Raw genomic sequence first — 14,710 nt, 5'->3', positions numbered from 1 at the left:
CACATCCAATCCATCATGACTAGCCTAAGGGGAAAAGGCTTGTGGTTAGTGATATGTGAGAAAAAGTCAAGTTTTTAAAACGAAGGAAGTGCCAACTTCTTTGGGGAATTTTAAAAAGGAGGGACTTTTGCCAAATATCACTGACTTTAGTTTGATGCTCCTCTACTTCAGCTCTGTATTTCCAATGTGACTGGAAACGTGCTGGTATAACAGGGTCAATGTCTCCATCTTGTGGTTGTACTACTTTTGCTCAGAGGGGTATAAACACCAATAGAATAGTGAAATTCTCTCTTGACACATTGCACAACTACAATTTAAATAATATCAACAAACACAGAAAGAGAAGAATAACACAAAGACTCAATGTATACAGAATTGAAAGTGAGTATATTGTTAAACAGGTGCCTGGGCATTACAACAGTTGTTATCAAGGCATTGTGAGGTATTAGTTTGTTTACTCTCCAAGATGCACTAAATATAGTGTTAGCTCTGCTCATTTTGCCTGGATTCAAGGGATCCCTGAGCAGAAACATAGTGCACATATACTGTACATGCTCACTTCAACTGTAGATTCAGAATACATATATTACATCGCTGTCCATCACATTCACACAAACACATTCTACTCTCCAATTCATGATGTGAAAATGACATGTCAGCATTATGAAAATTACATTAAAAAAGTCAAGCAGCATATTTGTAGTTTGGCAACTTAAATGAGTGACTTGATGTTAGCCATTCTCACAGCTCCACCATCATCTCATTTTATACATCATTTAATTTCATACATTCACAAAATATGTTTTGGAGGCCCTTTGAATTATGTCAGATTAAACTAGGGCAGTTAATTATTGAGAGGGAAAAACAACATTTGGCTTTCACGACTACCTACGGTCACCCACGTTGACTTATGTGCTTCAATTTAAAAATTACTAATACAAATTAATCAAAGTCATTGTGCAGTTTGCAAAGAAGCACACAGCAAAGAGAACTACTAGTACGGAGGCAGTGTTATGAAACTAAACCAAACAAAAATCATTGTTCAACATCTTTCAGTAAAGGCTAGTCAGTTTTCCGGACTAATATTACTGCCGCTGAAAGATCATGATTTTTTGTTTGTACTGTAGATAACGCACTTCGATCACACACACACAACACTGTGAGCCTACAGAATAATAGAATAACACTGCATCCATGCTGTGCTACATCAATATCTCATGCAGATACTGCCATAGAGAACAAGTCAACAATTGGCTACTAATTTATCTTGTCTCCCATTTCTTTTTCAACACATCGCTTTCTCTTCAAAGACAATTCATCTGAAACAGATCAGATTACGTTAAGAGGTGACTGGAAGATTATGTCTGCTACAATGTGTCTTACGAGGGATTTTTTTTTTTTTATCTCTAGACATACCAAATCTTTACCTGTGGAAACCTTTGTATGATGATACTCTTTATGAAAGGTGCAGTGTGTAATTTCCACATTATTAGTGACCAAAATGGAATTTAAAAAATAATACTGAGCCAAAATAAGAAGTTTCTCCAAACATTTGATCCTGGAATGTGGAGTCCAAAACCATTTTATATTATTATTTATTTATTTTTTTTTTACCCAAACGAGTTATAGTAAGCACACGGAGTTAAAATAAAAAAAATAATAATAATAATTAAAAAAAAAATAATAATAATAATAATTAAAAATGGTACAATAGTACCTAAAATTAAAATGAAAACGAAAGCAAAAGAAAAAAAAAATCATATAAAACTAATTCAAAACATGAACTATATTAATACTAATATTATTATAATGTATTATCATAATATATTATTAATTAACTTTGTCACAATCTAAATTGCAACAATACATGATCTTTTTATTTTTTTTCTCTCAAAAATGCATCAGTAAAGTCTGTGTGATTGAGTTGACCAATGAAACGGGCCGTGGTGCTGGATTTGCACTTAACTGGTTATGTATTTATTTATTTATTTATTTTAGTCCTTTAGATATCTCTACACATTATTGTTGAAAATTACAAACAGCACCTTTAAAACATGACAATGTCTACTATTCTTCTTGATGCTTTGATGGATATTATGCAGCATTTTTTCATTATTTTAATCCTTGATCACAAATAATATTATCAAATTGTATACTGTATATCATTAGCACGCTGTATTGCTCAGTGTTTTCATATATTGAGGTCTGCAATGACATGTTGTTGCATAGTAGTCCTTTTCATCACTACTAGCAGGCACTTCTCGAGTTGGAGGCTCGAAGTGCCAGGCTGGCTAAGGACTTCACCAAGCAGGTGGAGGCTCTGTGGCAGGCTCCGGCACTAGCGATGTAGTTGGAGGCTAACCGGTGTAGACGCTTGCTCCCAAAAGTGTTATAATGGCCAGGCATGACCTGGTCAATCTCCTCTTTATCGACCATCTTAACCAGCCTTTCGCAGCTACGAATGTAGTCGCTTATCCGGCTGTATGGAAGCCAATCAATCATGGATCCATCATAGACCACGTCTCCACTGAACAGCATTTTGTTCTCCTTGTCATGGAGACAAATGCTGCCTCTGGAATGGCCCGGCATGTGGAGAACAGTAAGCTGTCGGTCTCCAAGGTTGATAACGTCGCCTGGAGAAGGAGGAAAGGAAGGAAATGTGGGAAATGGATATTGTCACTGCATTGCAGCACTGACACAGCAGAAGCTGCATCGACTGATGAACAAGACCAGGATTTGTGAGGTATATTATGCAGAGGTAAGGGTTCATTTATAATTAGTACAGCTGAGATATCCTGGTTCAAGAACAAAAATATTGACGTAAAAGGTTTTAATCATACTTTCAAAAGCAAATATGTGTGTTTGCTGGATATAAGCTGACAATGATTACATCTGTCCAGGCTATGCCTTTAAACATCCACAAAAATGTACAAGAAGGGTTAAAGGCACAGTAATAATTCAGAGTACACACACCTTTTCCACAATAGATTTCCATGACTTTTACAGTCAATTACTGGATAAGAATCCAGATATAATAATTTATTTTGACTGCATTCACAAAGACTACTTTCTTACTGATTAAATGTTTTCAGCTAAGCATCCATTTTTAACTCTATTTAAATTTAACTATATATACTTAAAAAAAAAAATTATAGCCTGAATGCACTGTAAGTCGCTTTGGATAAAAGCGTCTGCTAAATGCATAAATTTAATTTAATTTTTAATTTAAACATGTACAATACAACACAATACACACTATAGACATTCTGTGTGTCACCTTAACATCTGGAGATGCACTGACATGAAAAAAAGGCCTAATGTATGATGTAATCTTATTCTGCTGAGTTTCTGCCAATGGTCCACTATAATGGTGTTTTTACCATCAAGGAAATGAAGCCATATTAGACAGTGGGCTTGCTTTTCACTAACCACTGACATGCCTCTGGTGAGTCAATCATGATCTGATTTGTTTCGATCTTTTTCAAGAGCTCTTCAAATATATTATGCAAGGCTGTCCAGAATGAAGTCATGCAATTCAGTATGCATCGGTATTCTGGAGTAATTTATGCAATAGTGTTTCAATAGTGTACACACACACACACATACTTAGTGTTGTATGCATTAAAATGATATTATAGTCATGCAAACAGTATAATAGCCCACCTTCTTGTAATATATGTGTTGGTGTGACCGCCTTGACTCTGTACTGTCTTGCTCGCCATCCAGGCGATGGATCCTCCACGATCTCGCGGTCAGATAACCATGTCACTGTCTCAAAGTTGTCCCCGTTAGCCAGAGCATCCACCTCCGCCTTGTGCACGCCCACCTGTTGAAACTGATGCAGCCCACCCGAATGATCAAAATGCACATGCGTGCCAATGGCTAAAAGCGGGTTCTTGCGCTTTGAATCGTCCCCTAGCAGCCCTTTACTATTGATGTATTCGGGCAGACTCCGTAAACCCAGTCCGGTATCTATAACCACGTCCTGATGGGACCCGCGTATGAGCCAGATATTCGCCCTGTTCCCCGATTCATAAAACCGCTCCTGGATCCAAAACACGCCATTTTCCAGCGACTTATGCGCGTACCAGTCAGTCGCAGGCATCTCTAACACATTCAAGAGGTTATTATTGCATAAAAGATTAAATACATGGCTGTTAACCTAAAATTTTGGTTTCAAATCCTAGCTGCTGTAGTCGCTGACACCCTGTTCGGCAAGCGCAGCACGTCATCGAGAGTAACGACATGACGTGCTGGAGAGTCGAAATACTATTGGTCAATGCGGCAATAGGCACCACCCAAGTCATGCATATTAATCATCTAAAATCCTATTTAATTCTAATTGCATACAGGTAACGTTACTCATTATATTCGTTCAAAAGCCGTGACAGAACAAGGTAAGCAATTGCACCTTAAATAACTGTTGCTCCAATGCGTCCAGCTGCCTTAATGGTACAGTTTTAAAGAAATATTGGATGTTGCCATTATTTACTCACCCACGTAACGTAACTTACATGTTTTGAACGCAGTGGATCCTCATTTCCAAAAAATAATCCATACGAAATTATTTTGCGTCTTATGAAGCAACATAATAAAGTTGAGATTTTGAAGTAACGTTAATTGTCCAAAGATAATCTTCCTCCAGCGAAGTCTATTACCAAATCAAGATTCAAGATTTTTATTCGTCACATACAAAATTATATATAGCATAAATAACCAGCAGTGAAATGTGAGTCATCGCTAAATATCATTAGCAATGGCATTTAATTAATAAATGGCGCGTTTTAGGTTTAACGAAACGTGACGCCAAAAAAAAAAACACTGGTGCTCGCACGTCACGTGATTTACCACGACACAATGCGTTTACAACGCCACAAGTAATTATGTTCAAAAACAACTTCAATATTTTTATACTTTGGCCAGTTGATATTTTATCAGCAATTGGATCACACAGGAAATATAAGGAATATTTGACTGACCAAAATGGCTGGAAAAGGCAGAGGAATAGCAGCATTCACTTTCAACATCGAGGCCCTGGGTCTCTCCAGAGGGTCCATGCCAGAAACCCAGAGAGGGCCAACTCCACTCTTCCCAGTGAGTTGTCTTCTTCCTAGCCTATGCACCACATCATCTGGGATATAATTCTGCGCTCCTTTTCAGCAAATTGAATATAAACCAGTGCCGTTGAAAGCTGGAGAGGATGAAGATTATATGAGAGCTTTGAAACAAGAGATGAGAGGACGAATGAAAGATCTCCCATTTAACATAAAACCCCATGCAGGAAAGGGAGGTAAGTAGTAGCCTTTATTTAATTTTGGTAACACATAATACCTATTGCTTCATACTTGGGGTGTTAGTATTTCTGAGATAATCATATTGTAAAAGTGGATGACTATGAGTGAGAGCACTGACTGGGCAATGTTGTGTTTTAACAGTGGCCTGAAGACATTAAATCTATTTAACGAAGTTTAAGTGAAATAGTTTAACTGATTAGGGAAAGTATAATCTTGAAAATAGTTGTGACTTTTTGTTATTTGATTGTTTTATTATTTTTTACAATGTTACATATAGTTGGTTGAGTGTACAATCCTATTGTACACTCAACCAACTGTATTTATTAGTGCTGCTGTTCATAATGTACATAAAACCCTACATGCTGCTGTTCATAATGTGTATATATTATTATCCTACATTGCATTCTTATTTATATTCTGTACATACTCTGCTTAATACTGTATATAGCAACTCCACTGTACATTCTGTAAATCATAGCTTCACTTACTCTGCACTACTATGTATATAAAACACTATATTCTTGCACTTCTGGTTAGATGCTAACTGCATTTCATTAGCTCTGTACTTGTACTCTGCATAATGACACTAAAGTTGAACCTAATCTAATCTAAAATAAAATACGAAAAGTCAGATTTAGAAGTGATCTTTTTTTTTTTTTTTTTTTTTTTTAAGTGTTTGCCAATGTGCTCACCAGTATAATTCACAGATGTGGAGAGGTATAAGGAGAAATACACAAGAGAAATTAAAAGAATTGAAGATGATAACTGGACACCAGGTAATACAGGAATAACTTGTGATTTATTATTTAAATTGGCTAATTTCAGACAAATGATAAACTTCCTTTTGTAGATTGGAACCGTCTTCCAAAGGAGCTGAAGCCACAAAAGAAGATTATTAAAAAGAAAAGAGGTCATTTCAAAAATTCAGAAACCCATCACTAAACAAACAGCATTTTTGAAAAACCTGTAAATGATTTAAATATTTACAGATACTACGAAAAATACAAAGATCTCAAGTAAGGACAAGGTGGAAGTGTTGAATAAACTTGATGTACGTTCATGTTGTAGGTCATCACATACTAATCTTAATAAATTAACTGCATTTATACATATTTTTGGATTGTGCTGTTGTCTCATTTGCGCTTGTTTTTCAGGAACTTGAAAAGAAGGGAGATGTAAAATCAGATGAGGAGGATGAAGCAGAGGGAGGGAAGAAGGAAGATGAGGAAGGAGGGGAAGAAGAAGAAATTGAAGGAGAATATGATGACGAGATTGAAGAGGTAAAAGGTTTTTAAGATTTAACCATTCTTCCTCAAATGCATCTGTCACATGTTGTACGTGAAAATTTAACAGAAATGTATATTTTTAATTGAAACTTTAATCTAACTATAACACTTAAAGGGGTCATCGGATGCGACATGCACTTTTACAAGATGCTTGAACTGAAATGTGTGTTTGCATTGTGTGTACACATTCACCCTATAATGCTCAAAATCTAACCAGCGTGTTTTTGTTTTTTGTTTTTTTTTAATCTTGTTAAATTAGGGGTGCACAATATATATCGGCCAATAATTGATGTGCATCTGGTCAGTAGCCAGGTCTCTAATCAGCGGTAAATTCCATCATGTGCGTGATTTACAGAGTAGCCTTTACTACACAGAGCCATTGTTAACTTGACAGTGGCGTTTCAGCAGACTGGACTAGCATCTTACCTTGGACCCGCCCTGAGTGAGCTTTCATCAGTCCGCCATATATACGGGGGTGCACATAAGTGGTCCGCATGCGCGACCAAAATAAAAAATGCGTTATATAAATATGTTCTGACAGCGCATTTGCGTACCGACATGGCTGACAGCTGTTAATAAACAATTACCATTTTAGATCACAAACTGTACTATGTAAGTTTTATTTTCAACCTGAAAGCATAAATCTAGGCTATGCCATGCCGTTTTCAAAGCACAATGCAAAACTGTGACATTCATCCACTGAGCTCTTTAATCAGCAGCAGCGCTAAATCCGGATGTGCGGATACTTACTTGCCGGCAACCTGCCAAAATAAAAGCCTGCTGATTTTAAGTTTAAATCAGCAAATCAAAGCGACTTAAAATGGGGCAATACATAAAGCGATTCTTCTTAAAGAAGCAAACAAAGAAAGTAGTAGTAGTAAATATAAGCATTTTATTTTTAAATTTACTATAAAATGAATGTATTTATTTAATACTAGGACTGCCTTTTATTTTTAATATTATCACACAATTTAGTTTATTTACTATTATTTTATTTAAAAAAATAAAATAAAGTGCAATAATATAACTATTAATTCATTTTTTATATAGTTATATTTAATGGTTCACGCTATATGCAGTGTGAGGACCAAACCAAATCTACAGGTTCTCTTATGAGAACCAGGCTGAAAAAAATCTATATATATATACATTTACTCCCGACATCAGAGCCGCTGAAGCTGCAGTGGATTACATTTGTTTCTGAAGCGAATGCACCCCCGATCTACCTAGATTTGTCTATGTTTGTGTGTAAGGTTTTTTTTATTTTTAATGCATCTTTGCAAATCACTTTTCCTAATAATGTGCGAATTAGGGAGTTTTATGATGACTGCAGCTAAAGTAAACCATCTCTCTGAGAGTGGCGGGGTCAGCAGAGCTCATTTGCATTTAAAGTGGAATGCAATAAAACGGCGTACAGTAGACTGAGCTGTTTATGACTTTATAAATGGTGTTGTTTTACACTACTACTGAGAAATTTTATCCAAACTGTGTTACAGACTTTTCATTAAGACCCTAAAGAATCATATCAGCTTGTGGAAAATGGGCATCCAAGGACCCCTTTAAATAGTGAATGTTTAAAACTAAATGTCTGTGCAAAGCTAAAAGCAACTGATTTGACAGCACAGAGTATTTTAGTACATGACAGTCATGTTTGAATAATCAATAACATATGTACTTAGAATTCATGAGCACTTAAAGCGCTCAATGCATGATAATTTTATTTCTCCCCATAGGAAAATGACTACATAGCAAGCTACTTTGAAGATGGCGATGATTACGGGGGAGGAAGCGATGACAACATGGATGAAGCCACTTACTAGCAAAAAAATACCCTCAATTTAAAAAAAAAACATTAAATCATAGCGTGCAGAAGAATTATGTATCAATAGGTATGTACTATATAAAGGCACTAGATTTATCAGGTATAAAAATAAGATTCAGATTAATTATATAGATTATTTTCTATTATGGTATAATTTAAGATAAATGATTATAATTCAAAGCTTAAAAATGAGGAGATTCTGATACTAAAATATAATTCCTTTATTTTCAACCTGCAACTACAGGATGAAGGCACATACTGTTCAAATGTCATTAGTGTACTCCATGTTTCATAGAAATGCTTACATCTCTGCTACTTCAATGGAATCTAACATGTCTGAGAATCTTTTACAAATCATCCCTGTACTCTTGCTAGAAGAAAAAAAACAGGAATCCATTATGGTTCCATTAAGTTTTTTTTCTTTTTCACAAGCAAAGTAAAAAAAAAAAAAATTTGTATACCATTAGTTGCAATACTGAATCTGGATTCTACATTTTCTAAAATAAATTACCATGTTTATTTCCCTGACAACCAGACAGTGGCAGCAAATATCCTACACAACATATCAGCTGTTTGCCATTGATGCAAACTACGAACTTAATAGAGGAACAGAGATACACTGGCTCATGAGGGACACACACAAAACAAAACCAGCAATCAACTGCAAAATGCATCAAGGACAATTGCTGACAGGACTGGAATCATTTCATGATTACTCGATTCTCTCACGCATTTCAGTTAATTTAACTTAAAATGTGGTTCCGCTTATACTGTCAATTAATGTCTCCAAATCAATTCCTGGTGATTTAAGTGCTCCTTTAGGTTTCCTCTTCATGCTTAACAAAATGTTGCGGTTTAGGAGCAGGCTGTAGGTGAGAGGCAGCACTGGTCCGTGCTAACCCATGAGGCTCAGCAGCAGCTGCCTGTGTTGGTCCGGGCCTGATAGAGTCAATGGTAGTATGGTGGCTAACATCTGCTTTCATCAAAACTTCATAGTATAACAGGTAAAAAACAGGTGTAACTATGCCCACGACCAACATGATGGCAACTGCGGTCCACCATCTCATTCCCCAGTCAGCACCATAGTATGGGTCTTTCTTTTGGGCTGGTCTACGCTCAGGATCTCCCAAAAGCGGATGCTCCAGCAAGGACACAACCTCGTTCAGGCCGCTCCTGGAAGGGTCAGATGACTTGACGAGAAGTTGAATGTCCTTGTCCTTCTCCTGCAGGAAGCACTCCACACTGTCCACAGATGAGGAAGAGGATGTGGAATCTAAGGAAGCTCCAGAAATCAGGATCTCTGAGATTCTACGAGTACAGCCTGGTGAGCTGCTTTTGTGGGGAGTGGTGTTGTGAGTTTCTGTGAATGAGCTGAACTTTCTCACAGGGATCCTTATGGAACGCAGTGCAAAAAAGTCCTGTTCAGTTAGAAGGTTGTTGGCCCGCTTTATGTCTGCAACCTGAGATAACAAGAATGAAAATCAGTACTATCTCTGACGACAACAACCTTACATATTTATATATATATTTGGGGGCAGGACTGCTTTGTTTTTACATGTCAGAGAACAACTAAGAAACATGGAGCAATGGGAAAATACAGAGTGAAGCAGAAGGCAACATAACTTGTGACGTTGATGTAGAATTCAGTTTGTGGTCGGCACAAACAAATGTAAGTCTAACAAACAAGGTGCAGACACAATGTAAATAATGTACAGTGTAGAGCTTTACTGATTACAATGGAACGTTGTGAGGTTCAGAATGAAGTAAAACCAGTGACAACCTTTCTGTGATTATTAGGGGAGAGCAATTTCTAGGCTATAAATACATTGATGTATTAATTCTAAAAACTGCAATGAACGACAGCGATAACCATTAATCCAAGATTGCCACTGTGTAACGTATACCACAGCATTAACTTTTGCTAACTAAGGGAAAATTAAGTACCGTATTTTTCGGACTATAAGTCGCACCTGAGTATAAGTAGTATCAGTCCAAAAATACGTCATGACGAGGACACAAGTCGCTATGCTATGGTAGACTACAGGAGCACTGAGCAGCATAGAGCGCCCTCTCACGGCTGTAGATGGTAATGTTTTCTCGTTCATGTCAAATTAATTTTGATAAATAAGTTGCACCTGACTATAAGTCGCAGGACCAGCCAAACTATGAAAAAAGTATGACTTATAGTCCGGAAAATATGTTAGGTATGTGGAATGGAGATGGAAATATTTTGCATATTTATAGATCCACCTCTCCTCTATGACGTAAAGTTACAATCATTGTCGCGGGGAATGCATTACAAGTAACGAGTATGATGCAAAACTATCAAAAATGAAATGTTAACACCAATATCTTTTATGTATTTAATCCCATTTTATTAACCACTGTCTTTGCTGCTGACCTTGTTTTTTTTATTTATATTGCTAAAGTGTGTTGAAACAACTTCTGCATTCTACAGTACAGACATGGATTTACTTTTCCTCAGGCCGAGGCTTATTCCTTGGACTTTATGGTGTGAAAGGGCTTTCACATTTGCTAAAAATTTAACTTTTTATATTAAAAACAAACAAGCAAGCTTAGCCCATATTCAAAAAGTAACGCAAAAGTCATAACTTTGATTATCGAAGACAAGTTTTAAGGGACAAAATTTGTGACTGCAGGGGGGATTTAAAGGGATAGTTCAACCAAACCTTCATTCATCTTCAGAACATAAATTTAGATTTTTTTTTTCATTTAGTCCAAGAATATGACCCTTCATAGACAGCAACGGTCCTACCACGGTCAAGGCACAGAAACGTAGTAAGGACATTGGTACAATAACCATTCATTCTCTTAACAAGGTTTCATTTGATTTCAAATAGTTTGTTTTAGGACCAGCCGGAATTTGTTAATTTTAATCATTATAGCTGTATAATCTCTTAATACTGAAGTTGCAAATTTCACTAATTCAAGATCATCTGCACTATGCAGAAATTGCCAAAACTCGATACATAAGTGTTTAGTCAGATCATTATTTTTCCAGGTATACATTGTTTGATGACGTAGAACTGACGTAAAACATACGTGCTTGCACCTTGTTTACATTCAGAGGAAACCAAAATATCATCATCTTACTCTCCAAAATGGTGCCAGGGTAACTCGGAGGAAAGTAATTGTTAAATAAAGTCGTTATTTTTGTTTTCTTTGTGCACAAAAAGTATTCTTGTAGCTTCCTAAAATTACAGTTGAACCACTGATGTCACATGGTTTATTATTTAACCGATGTCCTTACTATGGTTCTGTGCCTTGACTGTGGTAGGACCTTTGCTGTCTATGGAGGGTCAGAAAGCTCTTGGATTTTATAAATATCTTAATTTGTGTTCCTAAGATGAATCAGGGTCTTACAGGGTTGGAACGACATGAGGGTGAGCAATGACAAAATTTTCATTTTTGGAATAAACCTGTCCCTTTAAAATGAACATTTTAGATTGAATTAATAAATAAAAGTATTATTCTAGATTTCAAGTATAATGTTATACAACAATAAACTTTACATTCACATAAGATTTCATGGTCATGCCTGTTGCATTTCTATGAACATACTGAAACAGAAAAACAACAAGGGAACTCTGACTTACAGTACAGAAATATTGCAGAGAAATACTGATCAGCGTATCTCCCTCTTTTATGTCCCGTATCAAGTAGACAATATCGTCCTTGCGATCTGTAGATGTGCTCCTGTGATGCCTCTCCCTGCCTCTGGAACGCAGCTCAAAGGTCTCTCCATCCTCCTCGGAGAAGTCAGTCTCTGAGTTGTGTCCAAAAGCAGACATGTGACCACCTGTGGGTGGCTGCACTGTGGTTGCAAACTGGAAACCATTGTGCTGGTTCCTTCCAGTCATTTTTCACTGTAAAAAGAACAAAAGGCAGATGAATGAAGTTTTTGTTGGACATGCGTGTGCTTCACAAACTACTCTGTTTGGTGGTTGTGAGGTTAACGTTACTTGGAAATAGCTGAGGTTAGGAAAAATTGGATTAACACTGGTATCTTAGTTGGCATACTCTGCAGTGTACAACAGCTAGCACTGCTGATAAAACCAAATTCAACCTTGGCCGACGTTGACAGAAGCTATTTTAGGAATTTTTACTAGCTAATTTATGTTGAAACAGCAAAAAAAATTAACCAGTTTTTCCATGTGAACTGGATTTCTTACGTGGCCTGGCACTCGCAGGTAGCGCTGACTAGCAGCTACACATGTATTAGCATGTAAACATGACTTCAAAAGATTAACATACACGTTTTATCTTCAAGAAAACAATCAAGACATCTGACCTAACAGTTTTTAAGCACACGAAGCAAACGCGAAACAGCTAACTTATGAGTACTGAATAAAATCACTTAATAAGGTTTATAAAAAGGCTAAGTAGCTCAGTTAGCATTTTATTTTAGCCAGCGTTACGCAACACAACTTTAATATCTCATCTGAATAAAGAAACGAAATAGTATCTTGGAATGCAGAATAATGCCGCAATTCCTGTAAACATATCACTCTGTTATTAAACAATACTTAACACCCTGAAATCCTCTATAGTAAACAGGGTCAATGATCTCGTGCTAACGTTAATGATGCTAACCAAACTTTAGATCAACAAACGGTGATTTACTATCCATTTCGATTTCAGATAATAAACTAGCGCTCGATAATCCTCTGTTTACCATTTTGGTGCGGTTTACCTGAGAAACGAATGTGGTCCGCTGGCCTTAGTGATTATGGCATTCTCCAGTTTCCGCTATGTGCCTCATTACTTCAGCTGCTGGATTACTGGAGACAGACTGAGAAGCCACGTCAACACAGAGACAGCGTGAGCACGCACTGACATCATCGACATCGTTCTGCGTTTCCCTTACATCATCAACAACTTCGGGTACGTATAAACATGATGATTATTCTTAATCTTGGGTTATTCCTGTTATAAAGTGACTTTTATGTCCCAATGATTTATTTAATCATATTTTCTCTAAAATTAATCGCATATTTATAAGATTTGGCTTAAATTGTATATGTAGGTCTTCTTTAGGCCTATCACTTAAAAAGGGATAATAGAAATTAAAAATACTATTTTGTATTTGACATACCTTTTCATTGATATATGCATTAAATTGTATTATGTCCTCATTGCAAAGTAGTCAACTTCCACAAGAAATATAAACCATAAAATGATTTTTTAAAAATTGTTTTAATTATGTTACTAGGCTAAACTACCTCTAATCATACATATAAATCATTTGAAAATGTTTTTTTTTTTACAATGTTCTTCAATAACCGTGTCCCTGAAATCATTTTCCACCCTGTTAGTACATACTTTCACACCTTCCAAATACCGACTGCAATTTCATTGAGACCATTTTATATAAGTGACATAATTTATTTTTCCCACTGGAATTCATCTGTACAAACTGAGGTAAGCTTCAACTCTCACTCCTAACTTTTTTTTAGTTATTGAAATGTTATCCTGCTTGTCCCACTCTTAAAGTTCCACCCTGTTAGGCTACATTATGGAGAATGTTTGTCCTATCAAAAAAATATAAAAACAAATCTGACATAGTTATAAAACTTCTGTTTATCTGTAGAAGGTTAGCTAGCTAAATGTTGATCACTTAATGAGCTATGGCTAATTAAGCTCAAAATTTTCCACAGGGTGGAATGTGCTAACAGGGTGGAAATTCTAATAACGAACCTGTTAACACTGGTGTTCCACCCTGTTATATGCTCCTTTTCACCCTGTTAGACAAGTCATTTTAAATAATAATTTCATAGCAACATTAAATGTTTGGCATACTTTTGTCTTATTTTGTGAGGTGAGGAGCACTAACAGCATATATATGTTTTTAAGCAATTTTTGTATTATTATTTAGAACCCTATTTGCAAAAATTGGCACAAAAAGTACCCGTTCTTAATTATTAAGACATATTCTATTCATCAATAATTGTTTTGTCATTGTTTTTCAAAAAAAAAATAATTATAAGATGGCATAAGGGACATACTATCCAAGAAAAGCTTATTATTGTGTAACATTTACATTCTTAACATGTTGTGGTAACTATCTATCTATATGTCCCTAACAGGGTGGAATATGTTCATGGCCAGAGTCTGAACAATTTAGGTAGAATGCAAAAAACATAAAAATCATGTAACTTTTTTTCCAACATTTATGAAGCCAAAATGTTACCTTCCTTCTAGGGCATCAGTGAATGTTTGAATCTTTTTTAATAGTTAACAGTGCCTCAGTTGTCCTCAGTGTAAAAAAGATGGATCTTAAAATCATA

At 36.1% G+C, this 14,710-nt stretch overlaps 3 protein-coding genes across 3 annotated transcripts; 1 reads left to right on the top strand and 2 right to left on the bottom strand.

Annotated features, from left to right (window-relative positions):
• Positions 1–1,873: 1,873 nt before the first annotated feature.
• On the bottom strand, positions 1,874–4,310 carry mblac2 (metallo-beta-lactamase domain containing 2). Its single transcript, XM_059550163.1, has 2 exons — positions 3,664–4,310; positions 1,874–2,633 (listed from the first exon to the last, which is right to left on the bottom strand). The coding sequence occupies exons 1-2, from the start codon at positions 4,103–4,105 to the stop codon at positions 2,248–2,250; spliced, it is 828 nt and encodes a 275-aa protein (XP_059406146.1). The 5' UTR covers positions 4,106–4,310; the 3' UTR covers positions 1,874–2,247.
• Positions 4,311–4,835: 525 nt separating this feature from the next.
• polr3g (polymerase (RNA) III (DNA directed) polypeptide G) lies at positions 4,836–8,428 on the top strand. The gene is made up of 7 exons (XM_059549140.1): positions 4,836–5,094; positions 5,161–5,290; positions 6,002–6,070; positions 6,145–6,204; positions 6,284–6,345; positions 6,449–6,574; positions 8,314–8,428. The coding sequence occupies exons 1-7, from the start codon at positions 4,984–4,986 to the stop codon at positions 8,398–8,400; spliced, it is 645 nt and encodes a 214-aa protein (XP_059405123.1). The 5' UTR covers positions 4,836–4,983; the 3' UTR covers positions 8,401–8,428.
• Positions 8,429–8,611: 183 nt separating this feature from the next.
• lysmd3 (LysM, putative peptidoglycan-binding, domain containing 3) lies at positions 8,612–13,307 on the bottom strand. The gene is made up of 3 exons (XM_059550161.1): positions 13,117–13,307; positions 12,020–12,289; positions 8,612–9,862 (listed from the first exon to the last, which is right to left on the bottom strand). Exons 2-3 carry the CDS (start codon positions 12,281–12,283, stop codon positions 9,221–9,223), a joined length of 906 nt encoding a protein of 301 aa, XP_059406144.1. The 5' UTR covers positions 12,284–12,289; positions 13,117–13,307; the 3' UTR covers positions 8,612–9,220.
• Positions 13,308–14,710: the final 1,403 nt, after the last annotated feature.

This window comes from Carassius carassius, chromosome 5 (genome assembly GCF_963082965.1).
Source record: "Carassius carassius chromosome 5, fCarCar2.1, whole genome shotgun sequence".
Classification (NCBI taxonomy): domain Eukaryota; kingdom Metazoa; phylum Chordata; class Actinopteri; order Cypriniformes; family Cyprinidae; genus Carassius; species Carassius carassius.
Note: the sequence above shows the minus strand (reverse complement) of the source record. Positions and strands in the feature narration are given on the sequence as shown.

Coding starts and splice junctions, on each gene's coding strand:
- mblac2 (XM_059550163.1), bottom strand. CDS start 4,105: ATGCCTGCGACTGACTGGTACGCGCATAAGTCGCTGGAAAATGGCGTG. Junction 2,634..3,663: donor AACACATATATTACAAGAAG/GTGGGCTATTAT, acceptor CTCCTTCTCCAG/GCGACGTTATCAACCTTGGA.
- polr3g (XM_059549140.1), top strand. CDS start 4,984: ATGGCTGGAAAAGGCAGAGGAATAGCAGCATTCACTTTCAACATCGAG. Junction 6,346..6,448: donor AAGTGTTGAATAAACTTGAT/GTACGTTCATGT, acceptor CTTGTTTTTCAG/GAACTTGAAAAGAAGGGAGA. Junction 6,575..8,313: donor ATGATGACGAGATTGAAGAG/GTAAAAGGTTTT, acceptor TTCTCCCCATAG/GAAAATGACTACATAGCAAG.
- lysmd3 (XM_059550161.1), bottom strand. CDS start 12,283: ATGACTGGAAGGAACCAGCACAATGGTTTCCAGTTTGCAACCACAGTG. Junction 9,863..12,019: donor CTCTGCAATATTTCTGTACT/GTAAGTCAGAGT, acceptor TTGTTATCTCAG/GTTGCAGACATAAAGCGGGC.